At 42.6% G+C, this 16,418-nt stretch overlaps 1 protein-coding gene across 3 annotated transcripts in view; it reads right to left on the reverse strand.

Moving 5' to 3' along the window:
• MARCHF3 (membrane associated ring-CH-type finger 3) overlaps positions 1 to 16,418 on the reverse strand; it is a 109,823-nt gene that overhangs the window by 38,909 nt on the left and 54,496 nt on the right. For 2 of the 3 annotated variants that reach the window (XR_012621737.1, XM_074813317.1), the window contains exons 7-8: positions 8,389 to 8,599; positions 6,000 to 6,207 (exon numbers count right to left, since the gene is read on the reverse strand). Coding sequence is in view for 2 of the 3 variants with exons in the window: in XM_074813317.1 (XP_074669418.1) it covers positions 6,000 to 6,207; positions 8,389 to 8,599 (419 nt within the window). In the remaining variant the exon portion in view is untranslated. The remainder of the gene's footprint in view (positions 1 to 5,999; positions 6,208 to 8,388; positions 8,600 to 16,418) is intronic. The other variant, XM_074813318.1, reaches the window with a different exon arrangement.

Below are 16,418 nucleotides of genomic sequence, written 5' to 3' on the forward strand. Positions count from 1 at the left end.
CCCCATTAGGAATGAATCAGAATTAGGAATGAATTAGGAATGTATCAGCAATAGCGTGGCCAGCAGGGACAGGGAAGTAATCTTGCCCCTGTACTCTGCACTGGTGAGGCCGCACCTCGATTCCTGTGTTCAGTTTTGGGCCCCTCACTACAAAAAGGACATTGAATGACTCGAGTGTGTCCAGAGAAGGGCAACGAAGCTGGTGAAGGGTCTGGAGCACAGGTCGTACGAGGAGCGGCTGAGGGAACTGGGGTTGTCTAGTCTGGAGAAGAGAAGGCTGAGGGGAGACCTCATCGCCCTCTACAACTCCCTGACACGAGGTCACAGAGAGCTGGGGATGAGTCTCTTTAACCAAGTAACAAGCGATAGGACAAGAGGTAATGGCCTCAAGTTGCGCCAGTGAAGGTTTAGACTGGATATTAGGAAGTATTTCTTTACAGAACGGGTTGTTGGGCGTTGGAATGGGGTGCCCAGGGCAGTGGTGGAGTCCCCATCCCTGGAGGTGTTTAAGAGTCAGGTTGACATAGCGCTGAGGGACACGGTGTAGTGGAGAATGGTCAGTGTTGGGTTAATGGTTGGACTAGGTGATCTTCAAGGCTTTTCCAACCTAGATGATTCTGCGATTCTGTGAATAAAATATGGTATTCTAGGTGTAAAAGGTGCATCTTGAAGAGGTTATGTTTTTAAAACTGTATGTGTTGGGGAGTTTATTAATTATTTTTGCAATACCTTCTTAACTCATTCTTCTACTGGAAATCTACATGGGTGCTTCAAATTCTTCCTGTGTGACTTGGGTCTCAGGGGGAGCATTTTTGCAGCTGAAGGTACAAAAGCATCTCCATCACCTTGCCCTTCTTATTTTACCCTTTTTGGGTCCATAAGGCAGGGGGATGTACATACTTAAGTTATCTGCTCCCAGCTCTAACCTGCTGTATCGACAGCTGCAGTTACTCCAAATTTAGATTCAGAAAGTTTTCCTTGTGGTGACTATGCAGAGTCCCCATTTTCCTTCTGGCTGTAAGAGTGATCCTTCTACACACTATGTGCAGCAAATCTGGTGTGTCTCTTCATTATAGTAATTAATGCTAATGACTTGCTTCACTGATCAGTGAAGAGGAAAATAAGTAAAAATAATCCCAACAGATAAAACCAATATGACTCAAAGTCTTGCACAAAAAGTAAATTTGTTTTTCAGTGTAAGGCTTCTGGAAGTTTTAAATTATAATGTAAGCTCATCTTAACTACTTCATGCATAGATGTAGGTTTTAGGGTTTTTTAAGATTTACTTTTCTTTACCAGCAATAGATTAGGAAAAACTAAAGTTAATTTCTGCCCAATATTGTGATGATTATCCTGACTTTATTTCTTCTCCTAGTTCTGCTGTTTTCCTTATAAGTTTTATATTGTTAATTAAGTGCTTTCTGTTTGTTTGTTGTCTGCAAAAAATGAACCAACAGATACCAAATCCTGGTTGGTTTAAAACATGTAAATAACTTACAAGCAATACAAGCCTGACTTATATGGTCACATAATGTTCTTATACCATATTTATGTTGTAGCTAGTTGTTTTCTAACGACATTTTATTGCACATAAATACAGTTGTACTGCCATGTTTTGTGTCTGCTTCTGTAGATGCAATATGGAAATTGAAATGAAGATGACATATAATACTCATATAAAGCTTGCCTAGTCTTTATGCTGAAACATAGCAAAAGCATCTACATGAATCATGTCACACATTTCTAGAGTGGATTTCCTTCTGTAGATTATCAGCATTAAAAAAGCAGCGTATATAAAAGTGGAAAGTCTATAAAAGTCACTAACTGAAACTACTGCAGTTTGACTTCACCGTGTTTGCTTTGAGATCTTTCCAGTTTTGTCACAAAGAACATCATGTCTACGCATATCAACCACCATATTATGCACTTTTCTTTCCTCTGCTGTCTAGAGTTTCTGCTGCTTCAGCCTGGGTCCTCCGTGTCAAATGTAGCCAGGATCTCACTGGCAGTGGGGTCACCAAGACATGGGAGAGAGAAAAAGGGCTACTCAGTAGCAGTTGCTTTTTAATTTGAGATGCATCATCCCTAATACACACTCATAATGAGACATCCATGCACCCAAGCATGCCCTGCATACCTCTAATTTCCAGCAGACAGTACACGGCTGCTGTGCATCTAGCACACAGTAAAAGAGGTACTTCCAGACCTTGCCTGTACTTCTTGAATTGAATTTTGCACTATCATGAGCCCTGGGACTGAGGGGAATGTGCATGTATTGGTAATGTGTAAATGGACAGCATCTTTTGGATTACTGGCAAATAACTCCTTTTAACTCACTGCAGGGCTGTGGATGTCTCCAAACAATCCCCTTATTTAAAGGAGGAGCTCTGAAATCACGGGAAATGACTAGACTTCCTCTACTGATGCCTGCCAAGTGCCTCATAGCAACATGTTGTCTACCAAAAATGTGACTTCAAATGGCAGTTCCAAAGATGCTACAGAAAGCTTATGACAAAGAGATTATATCTGATTTATGTTGGTGGTTTCAATTTTTTGTGCCAGAGCTTGCTGGGTGCCCTCCAGACGGGAGACAAACAGAAGGACTCAGTGATGTTTGGTATGAAAAACCCTTTTTCATCACAATCCATCTCTTGCTCTTTTACAATATATCTCATTCTCTCCAGTGCAGCTGTTGTGAACAAGTTCACAAGTGACTGAGAAGTGAGGAAGTCCCAGGTTCCAAGGCAGAGCTGAGGAGCATCAGCCCAGACTCTGAGCATAAGTCCCACCAGAAGCAGGGTCATCTGGAGGGAGTGTGACAGTTCCCAGTTAGCTCAGTCCATAAGTAAGGCAGTGTAACTGCCAAAAATGAGGTAGGCCATGAGTGGGCTCTGCACTTACCTGAAGCACATTAGCCACCCATTTAACAAATTCTGTGAAGACTCAACAGAAAGCAATTCTTACCCACAACTGTAAAATCACACAGGGCACATTTGACACATGCAGGCCAACAGTATGGAGACAAAAAATGGTAAAGAGGACCACTCCTTTTGGCTGACCAATCTCTGAAAAACACCTGTGGAGGAGGTGAAATGTGTGCATTCCCTGGTGTGTCCTTCTCTGACTTGACAAAGAACAAGTCATAGAGCTCCTCCACCCAATGCATTAGGAAGCAAAAGACATAAATGGTGGATGGCAATGGACAAATCACTTTCCTCAAACACTGAAGGAGGGTTTAGTCCCCACTGTAATGCCTGATTTGTGGTTCAGAAACAAAGTTCTTCTGGGGAAGACAATCTGAGTTAAAAAAAAGAAGTGGATCAAGAAAGTCTGAAGCTTCACAAATGCAATGTTGAGAGGATGGATCTGTCTGACAGACTGTACTGTTTTCTGCCTCTCTGGTTGGGTTTCGGGTGTCAAACAGTTAATAACAGATTGTACATTTCTTGGGAGACGCATCTCCCCCAGAAAACAAAAACATGTCCTGTGGCATAGATAAAGGAATGTCTCCCTTGCAAAGTACAGTTTGAAATTCAGTTGACCAGGGAGGAGCTTATGATGGAGAAAAGATAAGAGGGATAAAAGACAAACTGGAGGTCAAGATGAATACTATTTTTCCTTTGCTTTTCCTTGCAAAAGAAATCAAGGGAAAAACAGGCTGCTGTGCATAACATAAGTTAGGGAGAGAAAGCAAATGTGAGCTCCCTGCATTTTTACATCCTATGCATGATGTATGCAGGAGGCATAGATATGTAGAGATGTAGAGATCTACGTTGTTGATATGTAGAGATGTATCTGAGCTAAAGATCTCCTGCTTGAATGTATGGGGCCGCATTCTTAGTGTGAACATGGGCAACTGCTTAAAAGAAGGCAAAAAGCCATCTTGCAAAAAATTTTTATGAAGCATTTGCTTTCACTTCATAATGAACTAATGGCAAACTAGCAACATGGCGGGGGGGGGGGGGGGTGCAGGGAGATATCCTATGGATTCACTAGCTTCTTCTGATCAAATCATGAAGCACAGCAAGAAATCCTCTGCTACTTCCATAATAATGTACACAGGGGAGGAAGGGATATGGCTGAACAACCAGCAATTTTTGTTTAAATTGTTAATTACTGCACTAAAATACTGTGAGTATAGTAGTCAAGAAGAAAGAAAAGATTAGGCAGTAAAAACATCAATTAACAATGTGTACTATGTTTCAGAAATGTTCTTGCACCTGGTTCTCACTTGTCCTCAGCTGAGAAACAAAAGACAGCTTTATCATTATAACTGTTATTATTATTATTGTTGTTGTTGCTACTATTTACTACTGCTTTTTCCAGAAAGAAGCCGCAATTGATCAGGGAATGATGGGCAGGGTTAGCTTCGCTTTCAAGTTCTTCAATCATTATTAGCTCTGAACAATGTCATGTCCCATTTGTGCACAGCAAGCCTCACGAGCAGCTGTTGCAAGGGAACAGCTTGAAGAAGCTGGACTCTAAAATCGAACAGTTTACTTTGCACTGTCCCAGCATCTTTCTTTTCAGAAGGCAAATTCAGAGTGGCATCGTCCTCACGCCAAAACCACAACCAAAAACTGCTTGGCGCAGGCTTGGAGCAGCTGGCTGAATGAAGATGTTATCATCTTCATTGGAGAATGCTCAGTCATAAAGATTTTGATGCTCAGTCGCAGCCAGCCTGAAAACACTCAAAAGCAGTGTTTCTCAAACTGCAGCTTCTTGAGAGAGGCTGGAGTCCTGCCTAGAAACACCAAACAACAAGCCAGAGGCAAATGAACATAGCTGACCTAGGCTTGTGCTGGTTAAGGCTTGACAAGACTACCAGTCTTGGGCTAAATACCATGTCATGTATCTCTTTTTTGCTGAAGATAGGCCTAGACACAAAATGCACATGCCTAACTTAATCCAGCATAAAGAAAATTTGGTAGCCTTCAATAACTGCTCATTTTCTCTCTGCATAGGTCCCTGACCCACTTCTCAGCAGTCAGTTTTACCCTGTATCTTCTCATCTGTGAGTAAGAGCAAAACAAGATGCAAACCCAGCTCCCTTACTTTTAATACCATATCTCCTTCAAACAGTTCTGCTACAGTTTACAGAAACAATGAAGATGCACAGGAAAGACATGTTGTCCTGAACCCAAGCTCAGCATGTAAGCACCTGTGTCACCAACTGGTACAATAAGATGCTTCTCATTACTTTTCTAAAATGTTATTATTTGTAATTCACTTTTAATCCCAACACGAATCATAATTTTTGTTTTTCCAAATTAAAATAGCAGAAGAGAAAGATCGTTAACAGTATAAAGATAATGATTTTGTCTTTTTTTCTTTTTTTTTTTCCTCGTTTCCTGAGGACAAAAAAAACCTACTGGCAAACTTCATGCAGCCACTATAGCATCTATAGTTGGCAAAAACTGAATTTTAATTGATAAGGGAGAAACAATTGTCCAATTCACTGTTGAGTCTGGTACACAGGCAAGAGGAGGCCAAAAGGTCACTCACAAATGGCTGAACATGCCAGACACTGAGCAAGAACAATCCATTCTTGTGGGCTTGACATGGAAACTAGGTTTCAAAGGCTCCTCAGCTTGTTACCTCTCTCTCAAAAGTAAGAAAAAAAATATATTCCTGACCTATATTTAACATGCTGAATACTGACTCTTGTCTCACATTCCACAAAAACTGTTACCTCTCTGTCATCCTCTACTAAGCTGGCTGGTATACTAGGAATTAGCTGCACACTGTTCCTCAAATCTTCATTCACATTTACAGTGAAGCAAACTCACTGAGCCCATTCTTCTCGCTTGTCTTGATTTGGTTCAAAATAAGGGTTTTGTTATTCCTGCCCTTTCCTTGAGCTCCTGCCCTCATCTTGCCAAGCCCAAAACTCACAGCTTGCTTTGGCAGAGCTGCAAAGGCTTTGCGATGCCTATATAAAAACAAACATGATTTGCTCATTAAAGATAAGCTTTTGAGGATGTGCCCCATATACTGACCTCCACCAACGGCCTGGGTTTGCGCTCCACTGCAAACCTAAAGTGGCAGAGTTCACAGTAGCTGGTGTTTGAAGATGACAGCCAGTGCTCCAGGCAGCTGCGGTGAATAGTTCCCAGGGTCCCTGTACATTCACAGGGAGAAAGCAGGTCTTCCTGACTGCTGCTCTCGTGGCAGATCCTGCACATCGGCCGGTCATTGAAGGCACTGCTGGAGAAGAGAAAATTGCTGGTCAGTATACAGGGCTGTGATGTAGTCTCTCTCGCTTTTTCTCTGTATATCACAAATTAACAATGTGGGAAACGTTTGCAGCTTGTGTACATTGCTCTGTAGTTAGTACACAAAGCTGCTGGGGTAATGGCTGCAGGCACCTTGGTATTCTTGTTTAAAATACCTCTTCTGTGGGGGGAAAAACGTGGAGAGTGAAAAACATCAGAGTGGCACATGAGAGACAGACAACCAAGTGCTCCTGTACCTTTGTATTTCCCACCTCTTCAAAGTGCAGCAGAGCAGCCACTTCAAGAAATCTCTAAATGCATCAGGGAATTTTTAAACCTGCCTCAGCTGGGCACCTCTTATTCTAGTGATGATCTATGCCATCACTCCTGACCTATGGGGTAGCATCTCTTAGGCTAGTGATGAACCCCTGACCTATAGCGTAAGCTGGTTTTGGTGATAAACAGCACAGGATTACTGAATCTAAAACATCAGCACCTTGCCCTGTAGCGGTGTGAAGGCAGGGCTGCAACTTCAGGCAGGTGTGTGCAGGCAGGAAGCTCCTGTCCCTGGGGAGGGTTTCACTCTCTTTGGGACCACACCCCACAAGCAGCTCAATGAGTGATATTAACAGCAATGAAAAGGAGGAGTGTGCCAAACACATCCCTCCTGCATTGCTGCCTGTGGCTATTTCTCCTGTATTGACTCTCCCAAAGCACCCACCTTCCTGCTGGCAGGGTGCTAAAGTGCAAAGGGGGACAGATGCTCCTCCTGCCAGTGAAAACCTAAAGACTCTGATTTTAATTACTGAGATTCTCCATTTTAAAGAGGAATCTTTTGGGAAAGAGCAAAGCAGTCATGTGGCTTTCCAGGGTGCTCGGCTTAGGGCAGCGTGCAGAAAGCAGGAGCAGCCTGTGAGCACAGTGCTGCCGAACCATGGATCCACTTCACTGTAGCTTCAACTCAGCCCCCCAACTGCCAGGGCTGACAAGGTCAGCCTCTTGGCTGAGGTCTTGGAAACAAAAACTCTTCCTACCTCATATACCACCTCAGGTGATATCAGAAAAGCTGGTTTTGTTACTGTCACTGACAAAAACCTTGTTAGCAGATAGTATATGGTGGCACACAGATGTTCCCTCTGTTCCTCTTCTGGCTCTTTGCAGGCTGCCCCACGTAGACCTCACTTAAGTGTAACTATAGCAAAGTGTAAAGAAGCCAGTCTGCTCCTTTCAATCTGCCTGGTGAAACAGTATGAAGTTGTGCTTCATGCTCTGCACACACATCTGAGCTGTACAAAATGCACAGGGTTTAAAAAAGATGCTACAAGTAAAGGGGAAACGGCCCTTTCAGGCTGTCACATAACACATGCAGCAGCAGTTGACTATCTCGCTCTTCACATCGGTGCAGTGGATCAGTTTATGTTTGCTGCTTTGTGAAAATCCAGGGCTACTTCAGACACGTGCAGTCTTTCCAGCTTCATACCAGTGAACTGGAACTTCATTTTGACCCAAGTATCAAGTCTGGATATGGCCAAGGCATAGCAACCTCTTTCTTGCTTCTAATGGAAACAAAGCAAACCTGAAGCAGACTAGTGTTTTGAAGGGTATAGTTTAAATGTATGTTTCACCACTAATCTGCCATTCTAAACTGACAGCAGAAAGAGCCACTCTCAATCACTTGGATGACGGCTGAAACAGCAACACTTGTGCATGCACCTCTGCTACAAACAGCTCGTCTGGCTGCTCAGTGTGCTGGCTTGGGAAGTGTGAAGGAAAGGTGTGAAGGAAATGTGCTGCAGAAGTTCTGGCAGCAGCACGCAGGCTAAACACTGCATCCTGTACCAGCCAGTGCCTGCCGAAGCCTCCTGCTAAATTATCAGGGCAAATTATTGCAGCTGGTGCACTTGAGCAGCAGCATCCCTAGACAGCTTCCTTCCCCCTTCTTCACCAAGTGAAGAAGTAATGGTGAGGGCTTAATTACATATGTAGCATTATCACTATAAAGTTTGGATGAGGGTTTAATTACAAGTGCACCGTGGTCAGCCTTCATAAAGCACACTGCTACATCTTCCCTTCAAGAGCCGAACGGGACTTGTGGATGGCAGCTGGGGAGGGTGCACTGGAGCCCACACAGGGAAGAGGCCTATCCCAGCCCGTTCCACCATCCCCCATGTACCTCTGCGTGGCGAGCGTCCGCACGACGGAGGAGAGCAGCTGCCCATCTCTGGCTGACACCTGCATGACATACTGCGGGCAGCTGCCGGCTGGGCCGCTGCCACCAGGCAGGGTCTTGCCGTCAGGTGCTGGTGGGCGTGGGCGCTCTGGCAGGACTTCTGGCAAATGACTGCAGCGGCTCATCCTCATGGTGGTGGGCAGCAGGTCCCCATCTAGGGAGAAGGGAGGACAGGGTGGTGGGAAATATCACGTCCCTCCCTGTCTGCAACTCTGCTGCATTGATTGATAGCAGGTGTGAGAAAAAACATCCCCCCGTCTCTATGTCTCAGAAACAGAAAGCCAGGGCTCTGCGCTGCTTTTTTTCTCCGCTGACTCCTAAAGTCAGGTGTGATAAATGGAAAGACTGAACCTTTTTGTCTCTCCCCTGCCAAATGCTGCAAAGGAATATACAATCTTCATCTTGTGTGCTTTTAAACTTAAAGGCTGCCCCTGTTCACCAACAGGAAAAGTTATGTATCAGAGGAGAAAGTGGCCGATCAGCTCCAAATCCCCTGTGAACACACTCCACTGTTACTAAATGCCTTCCATCACCAACCCACAGCAGAGCAAGGACCCAGCAAATAATCCTGTGCAAGGCTTTTGTCACACAGACCTGCTTAATAATAGCCTCCATGCAGTAATAATTTATGCCAGGAGGTGAGGTAGAAATCACAGCTTGCCTTGTGTCTTCTCTGCTTTGCTCTTTCTCCCATCACTTACAGTGTATTTTGTATGATTCTTTGAACCACAGTAATTGGAAAGCAAGGGTTATGCTGGTAACAAAGAGATGAGGAATACAAATTCCTGATACATTCGTACAATGCTCCTTACTGGTTGTGCTTGTTGGTGAGAGGAGGCTGTGTGGTTCAACAGGCAGAACACCAGGCTATGTGCCTGCAGGATTGCTCTCCAGGTCGGTCACCAACAGCACAGGTATGGGGTGGATTAATCTCTCTGCAAAAGGTGAGAAAGACTTCCTAGCATGCCTTGAGACACTTGGCTACAGTCACACATAAATGCTATGGGTTACTGTGACAAAATTCACAGGTTGAAAAATCAGGCATGTTTGTCTGCACTGCATTTAACCCTCAAAAAAAGTGCTAACACCTCTGTTAATTGTGTAGTACCAGTACTGCAGCAGGAAACAGAATCTTTAAAAATTAAACATTAATCCACTCTGGGTTTTAAAAGAAATCTTGTAATATGATCTCACTGGATTTGAGCAAGTGGCAGTGCTAACTTTCTGAAGTCTCCTGAATGGATGTCTTTGGCAGTAAGACTTTGTAGCATGTGAGGATGTGATGGGACTACTGGTGCTTGGGGGGACTACTACTTGGGGATACAAGTGCTGGACTACTTGTATCACACAAGTTTTCACACAGGGACTTATATTCTCAGAAAGTCATCTAAAATGGGAAAATGCTTGGTAAAGTGTTTGTTTTACAGGATTATTTCAGCTATTTTCAGACCATGCATACCCCAGAAAGCAAACTGGAAGCCAATGAGACAGCTCACAGGGGATATAGTGTTCAGAGAATGGGGAAGGAAATCAGACTCTGGCCCTCATTTACAATGAAAATGAAGCAAATGGCTGATTTCAAAACCATTAACACATAAAAACCAGTTTTTTTAAGAGAATAAGAGCCACGACTCTCCAAGGAGACCATGCTATCAGCAGCATTTTAGTTTTAAAATCCATGCTGAGACTGTTTAACAAGAATATTCAGCATCTGAGTAGCTGCTTCATTAAACGTAAAAAGCCTAGGTAGCACCATGTTTACAGACCCATGCTACAGAATTATATTTTTCTTTCTGGTTGCTTCACTGACCTCATAAGTACAACAGCGGGTTTACCTTGCATATAGTGACCGTCCAAGCCTTTACAAACACATCCATCAGCCACTTGATGAGCTCAGAGCATTTGCTGATGCATCAGATGATGCAACTAAGTGCAAAGCTTTAAAGCACACCAGAATAATGTAGCTGTATCCCAGCAATGATGTTAATTCAAATTTCTGTGTACAGTACTGCATTGATATCCCACTTTGACACAGCAAATATATGTAACACCTTTCTACCTAACTCTTTTTTTCCAAAGAAAGTTGGAAGTTTCAGCATATTTTCCTGATTTCAGAAGAATCATTTTCACACAAAATCAGTGTATATGCGTGAAAGTAATACAATTAAAGAATTAAATAATATATGCTTTAATACTGAACCCAGTGGTAAATAATGAAGATTAATTGTCCTGAGAAGCACAGAGATACTAAGCAAATTTGATGTCAAAGCTGACATTAAGGAACTGTAAATCTTAATATCCACAAAATTAACCACAATTTACCCATATTATGCTCTGTCAGAAGGTTTTTCATCTGAAAGAGGTGAAAAATCTGTCACAAATATCTTGACAGAAGAGGAAAAATGAGGGACAAAAGCAGGAAGATGTGTTTAGATGGTATTTAGGAAGAGATGGACTATTAAATGGGGGAAGCCAGAATATCAACATTTATTTCAGATGCCCAAAAATTCACAGAAAAGTGGCTGAATTTGGCATGATGTGTCTATGTTTGCAGAAATCTAGTAATTAGCTCTTTTTTTCTTCTCTGTGCTACTACACCCACTCCTCTTGCATGTCTCTTGTCTATCCAAAATCTATTTTAAGACTGTGTTACTATTTTAATATTTAAACCAGATCTTCTCCTTTTTCTAGTTTTTCTGCTTTGCCCGTGGTAGCAGTCTCTGAACTCCCTCTTCTCACCTTCGTAACATGAGATCTTCTGATGGGAAGTGGCAAAGTCTAACTGTCTTTTAGAGTTACTTTCCAATTTCAGCACTATCTTCCAAACATCACTGGTAAGTGTATAGTTCTTGGTATGTTTCTTCTCTTCACTTTCTTGTGCAAGTACTTCAATCAGCTATATAAAAATTCCATTTTCAGGGTTGTTAAATGATCACAAATTGAAAAATCCTGAGGTAAGAATAAATTACTTTCTAGCGTTATATATATAGCAGTTTATACATATATATATATATGGGTTTATGGGTATCAGAGTAAAGGTAAAGATATGGAATGTATTTTCTTTGTACCAGAAGTGTGTGGGGAAAAAAAAAAAAAAAAAAAGCTGTTAAATTCTCAGAGCTGTTCCATGTCCTCAGAAATTTAAAATTCCATGCTGGGAGGAGGTCAGTGCAGATTTTCCTGGTGGGAGGACATAGTGGAACTGCATTCTATTAGTTGCTGATTAGAGTGTCCTAGTTGTGAGTTATGCCTTCCGCTTCATTCACTGATTTATGGAGTAAATATCCCTCAGCAAACACTGCAAGTTTCACATATGTTCCTGTTACTTTTGCATTCAGAGCTCTGGTTTACAGACATGAAAAGCACAAGTCTCATAATAACAAGTCTACTCCCTTGTTCAATTTACACAGTTACAGATGCAGATGATCACAGCAGTTTGCGATTATTTATGCTATTTCCTCAAAAAAGGTGCAGGCAGTAAACATTCAGTTAGTAAATTAAACCTCGCTGTCACTGTGAAGCAAGAAACTACAGAATGAAATCAGATGCAGTGTACTCAAGCAAATTATCTGTGGGTCATGTTGGAGATGGGTAGAAGATTCAAGTGCAACCTACATCCTTTGCCCCATAGTAATTTATAGGATGCTACTGTAGCAAATGTTAGGAATAACTTACACTCTTTTTCCTCTCCTGATCTGTTGGCTGCTACCCACAGTGTTAAAACATAAATCAACATAATCTGAATATCTTGCCTCTCTCTGCCCTTTCCCCCCATTTTTAAAATAATTCCAAAGTCCAGAGTGCTTTCCAGTGCTTCAATAGTTAAGAGGTATCTGGAAGCATTATATGAATTAATTAAAATATTTTGGAAAAGTGGCTTAGCCCCACAAACAAATGCCACCAAACACTTGTAATCTTTGTTTCAGAGACAAGCTACTTCTGGGCTTAATCAACCGCTGATTATTGTTAATAATATGTCCCCACTGAGCTCAACAAATATTTCTTTATATGCTGCAAGGTATTTATAGCATATCTTCTTTCCCATGCTTATATTTCTTTTCAAGAGATTTAAGACTTCTGTATCAAAGAGAAACCATGAGACTCAACAAATGCCAGTGAGTAAGGCACTGCTAGTCTTATTGAATTACACTTAAATTTGAGATGTTAAAAACTAGCATTACTGCCCTGCAAAGGAATTTAAAGAAGAAGCCATCTGCATTTACAATAAGCACCTACAACTGGAATCCTTGTTGCACTCTTTTCTAGTGTGGTGAACTGACCTAATTTCTTAAACCTATAAAGCTTTATCATGCTGATGAGTTAAATTATCACAGTAGACTTTTTTAAGCATTGGTGCTTTTCTGCTGAAGCTGTGAGTGGCTTAGATGTGCATGACACAAAAAGATCTTACACTTCAAGCAGTGAGTTCCAAAAGCTAAACAAATATTCATGTAGAGATTGTGTGTGAACTGCTCGCTTTTCCTTTTTTTCAGCATCTTTGCTAAGAATAGCACATATTGCATGTCTCATAGTCATGTAGTTTCAAACTTGGAAATCCATTCACCTTTCTTATTCTACATTCCCATGATTCTCTATTACATTCAAGAAATGCAACTCAAGCATGCATCAATCAGCTTCAAGACTTAAAAAAAACATGCATGAAAACCCACTACCATCTGGAGACATTTTCCCAAGAAATACTGCATTATATAAAAAATCACCGCCATTATTAAAAAGCCCCAGCTTTTGGAAATGCATTTTTGTTTCCTATTTATGTACTTTCACATGCCAGAAGAATATTTCTCTTTTTCACTTTATCCACAGCCCAGTGTTTAAAATTACAATCCAGTACCAAGTAGAAATGGCAAACCAGTCCTGAAGGCCAGAAACGAAACCAAGCCATGTAGTGATATTGCATGACTTGATAGGACCATGTCTCCTACATGGGCCCACAACCGCCTCAGTCTGCCCAACAGATTTTGCAGGTACAAACCAATCACTTTTGCAGATTACTGTAGCAGTTTGGCCCCCAGTGCCTTGTGTTCATGGACAGATTTTTACTTCAGGACAGGTTAGCAGATCTGGAGCATAGATACAATTCTGCATTGTACTGCAATCTGGAAGAATGGTGCACCTCATGGAGAAACATTTTCCACCTTTATTTCTTCTATCAATCCTAGTTCATTACTCAGAATGCAAATTGTTGCACTCTAATGAACAAATTACCAGTTTCAAAAGTTGTCTTTAATATAGTTATCAGAGGCTGTGTGAAAAAGGTGGTCTTCACTGGCTTCAAACCTATTAAACAAGTATTACAGTGTATAATATGCTTTGTTTTTTGAAATGGAAAACAGGAACTCATCTTTCCATCACTGAGGTTTAGACATTATTTTTATGCCATCCTACCTCTTAAGGCAGTCATTTTTATAAAGTTTCTCAATATAGAACATGTCCAACTTCCAGTTATCCTTACTTTGCACGATCCTTATAGAGATAAACCACTATGCACAAAAGACCTCTGTTTTAATTAAACTACTATTGGGGGTTTAGTTACAGGAAAACAGAAGTCAGGACTGGTTGGTAAACCTCTGTGAGAAGCTAAATACTTAGGCAGTTAAGTTACCTTTGACTAAGCCCCAACCCACTGCAGCTATGTTAAGATGCTCCAGAGTCCAGAACAGGCATTGCAGTGACTGGATGGCTTGCTGCTTTGCCTCTCAGATTCACAGAATCACAGAATCATTCAGGTTGGAAAAGACCCTTGGGATCATCAAGTCCAACCATCAGCCCTACTCTACAAAGTTCTCCCCTACACCATATCCCCAACATCTCATCTAAACCACCCTTAAACACATCCAGGGATGGGGACTCCACCACCTCCCTGGGCAGCCTATTCCACTGTCTGACCACTCTTTCTGTGAAAAATGTTTTCCTAATGTCCAGTCTGAACCTCCCCTGTTGGAGTTTAAAGCCGTTCCCTCTTGTTCTATTGTTAATTACCTGTGAGAAGAGACCAGCACCAACCTCTCTACAATGTCCTTCCAGGTAGTTGTAGAGAGTGATGAGGTCTCTCCTCAGCCTTCTCCTCCTCAAACTAAACAGTCCCAGCTCCTTCAATCGCTCCTTATTGGATTTGTTCTCCAGGCCCTTCACCAGCTTTGTTGCCCTCCTCTGCACTCGCTCCAGCACCTCGATATCTCTCTCATATTGAGGTGCCCAAAACTGGACACAATACTCCAGGTGTGGCCTCACCAGTGCAGAGTACAGGGGGACTATCACCTCCCTACTTCTGCTGGTCACACTATTTCTAATACAAGCCAGAATGCCGTTGGCTTTCTTGGCCACCTGGGCACACTGCTGGCTCATGTTCAGCTGTTTGTCAATTAGAACCCCCAGATCCTTCTCTTCCACACAGCTCTCCAGCCACACCTCCCCAAGCCTGTAGCGATGCATGGGGTTGTTGTGGCTCAAGTGCAGGACCAGGCACTTGGCCTTGTTGAAGCTCATCCCATTAATGTTGGCCCACTGATCCAATCTATCCAAGTCTCTCTGTAGAGCCTCTCTATCCTCATGGAGATCGACACTCCCACTTAACTTGGTGTCATCTGCGAACTTACTGATGATACACTCTATGTCTTTATCAAGATCATCAATAAAGATGTTGAACAGAAATGGTCCCAACACCGAGCCCTGAGGAACACCACTTGTGACCGGCCACCAGCTGGATTTAACTCCATTGACCACCACTCTCTGGGACCGTCCATCCAGCCAGTGCTTGACCCAGCAGACCATTCGCTCATCCAGGCCATGGGCAGGCAGTTTTTCTATGAGAATTCTATGGGGAACTGTGTCAAATGCTTTTCAAAAATTCAGGTAGATAATATCCACAGCTTTTCCCTCGTCCAATAGTCGGGTCATCTTGTCATAGAAGGAGATCAGGTTTGTCAGGCAGGACCTGCCTTTCATAAACCCACGCTGACTAGGCCTGATCCCCTGGTTGTCCATTATATGACTTGTAATGGCACTCAAGATGATCTGCTCCATGACCTTCCCCGGTAACGAGGTCAGACTGACAGGTCCATAGTTTCCTGGATCCTCCTTTCTGCCTCTCTTGTAGATGGGTGTCACATTTGCCACCCTCCAGTCCAATGGGACCTCCCCAGTTAGCCATGACTTCAGGTAAATCATGGACAGCGGCTTGGTGAGCACATCTGCCAACTCCCTCAGCACCCTTGGGTGTAACCCATCCAGTCCCACAGACTTGTGTGCATCCAAGTGGTGTAGCAGGTCTCTGACCACCTCCTCTTTAATTGTGCTGACCTCATTCTGCTTCCCCTCCCCATCTCCCAGCTCATGAGGCTGGGTGTCCAGGGAACAGCCAGTTCCACTGCTAAAGACTGAGGCAAAGTAGGTGTTGAGCACCTGAGCCTTTTCCTCATCCTTAGTTACCATGTTTCCCTCTGCATCCAATAAAGGAGGGAGATTTTCCCTAATCCTCCTCTTGTTGTTAATGGATTTATAGAAACATTTTTTATATTCACCCTCCCACTGAAAAATGCAAAAGAAGAACCAAAATTCTCAACTCCAGAGTACCGTGAAACTTCCTAAACTTTTTACCTATTAAGAAATGATACAGGGTACTGTGAAGATGGCATGACCAGAACCTTTCTAAGACACTCTGGGACACCTGAAACTCTTATTTTACTAATTCTGAGTCTCGTGAAGATGTTTTCTGTACGTCAGTTCCAAGGCATTCATAGCTGGAACTGTTTTAAATGTTTCTCGATACTTCCCTTCACACTCCACCACACAGAGCTGCATGGATCCCCTCCTGTTTTCAATCCCACTGAGGCTACTGAATAAAGAAACTAATGGAGTAACTGGCTGTTCCAGCTGTAGCCCTAGACACTGTTCACCAACACTGGGGATAGGTCCGTACTTCTTTCAGTATGTTTTCTAGAAATCAGCTGGCA

Source organism: Strix aluco, chromosome Z, assembly GCF_031877795.1.
Source record: "Strix aluco isolate bStrAlu1 chromosome Z, bStrAlu1.hap1, whole genome shotgun sequence".
Classification (NCBI taxonomy): Eukaryota; Metazoa; Chordata; class Aves; order Strigiformes; family Strigidae; genus Strix; species Strix aluco.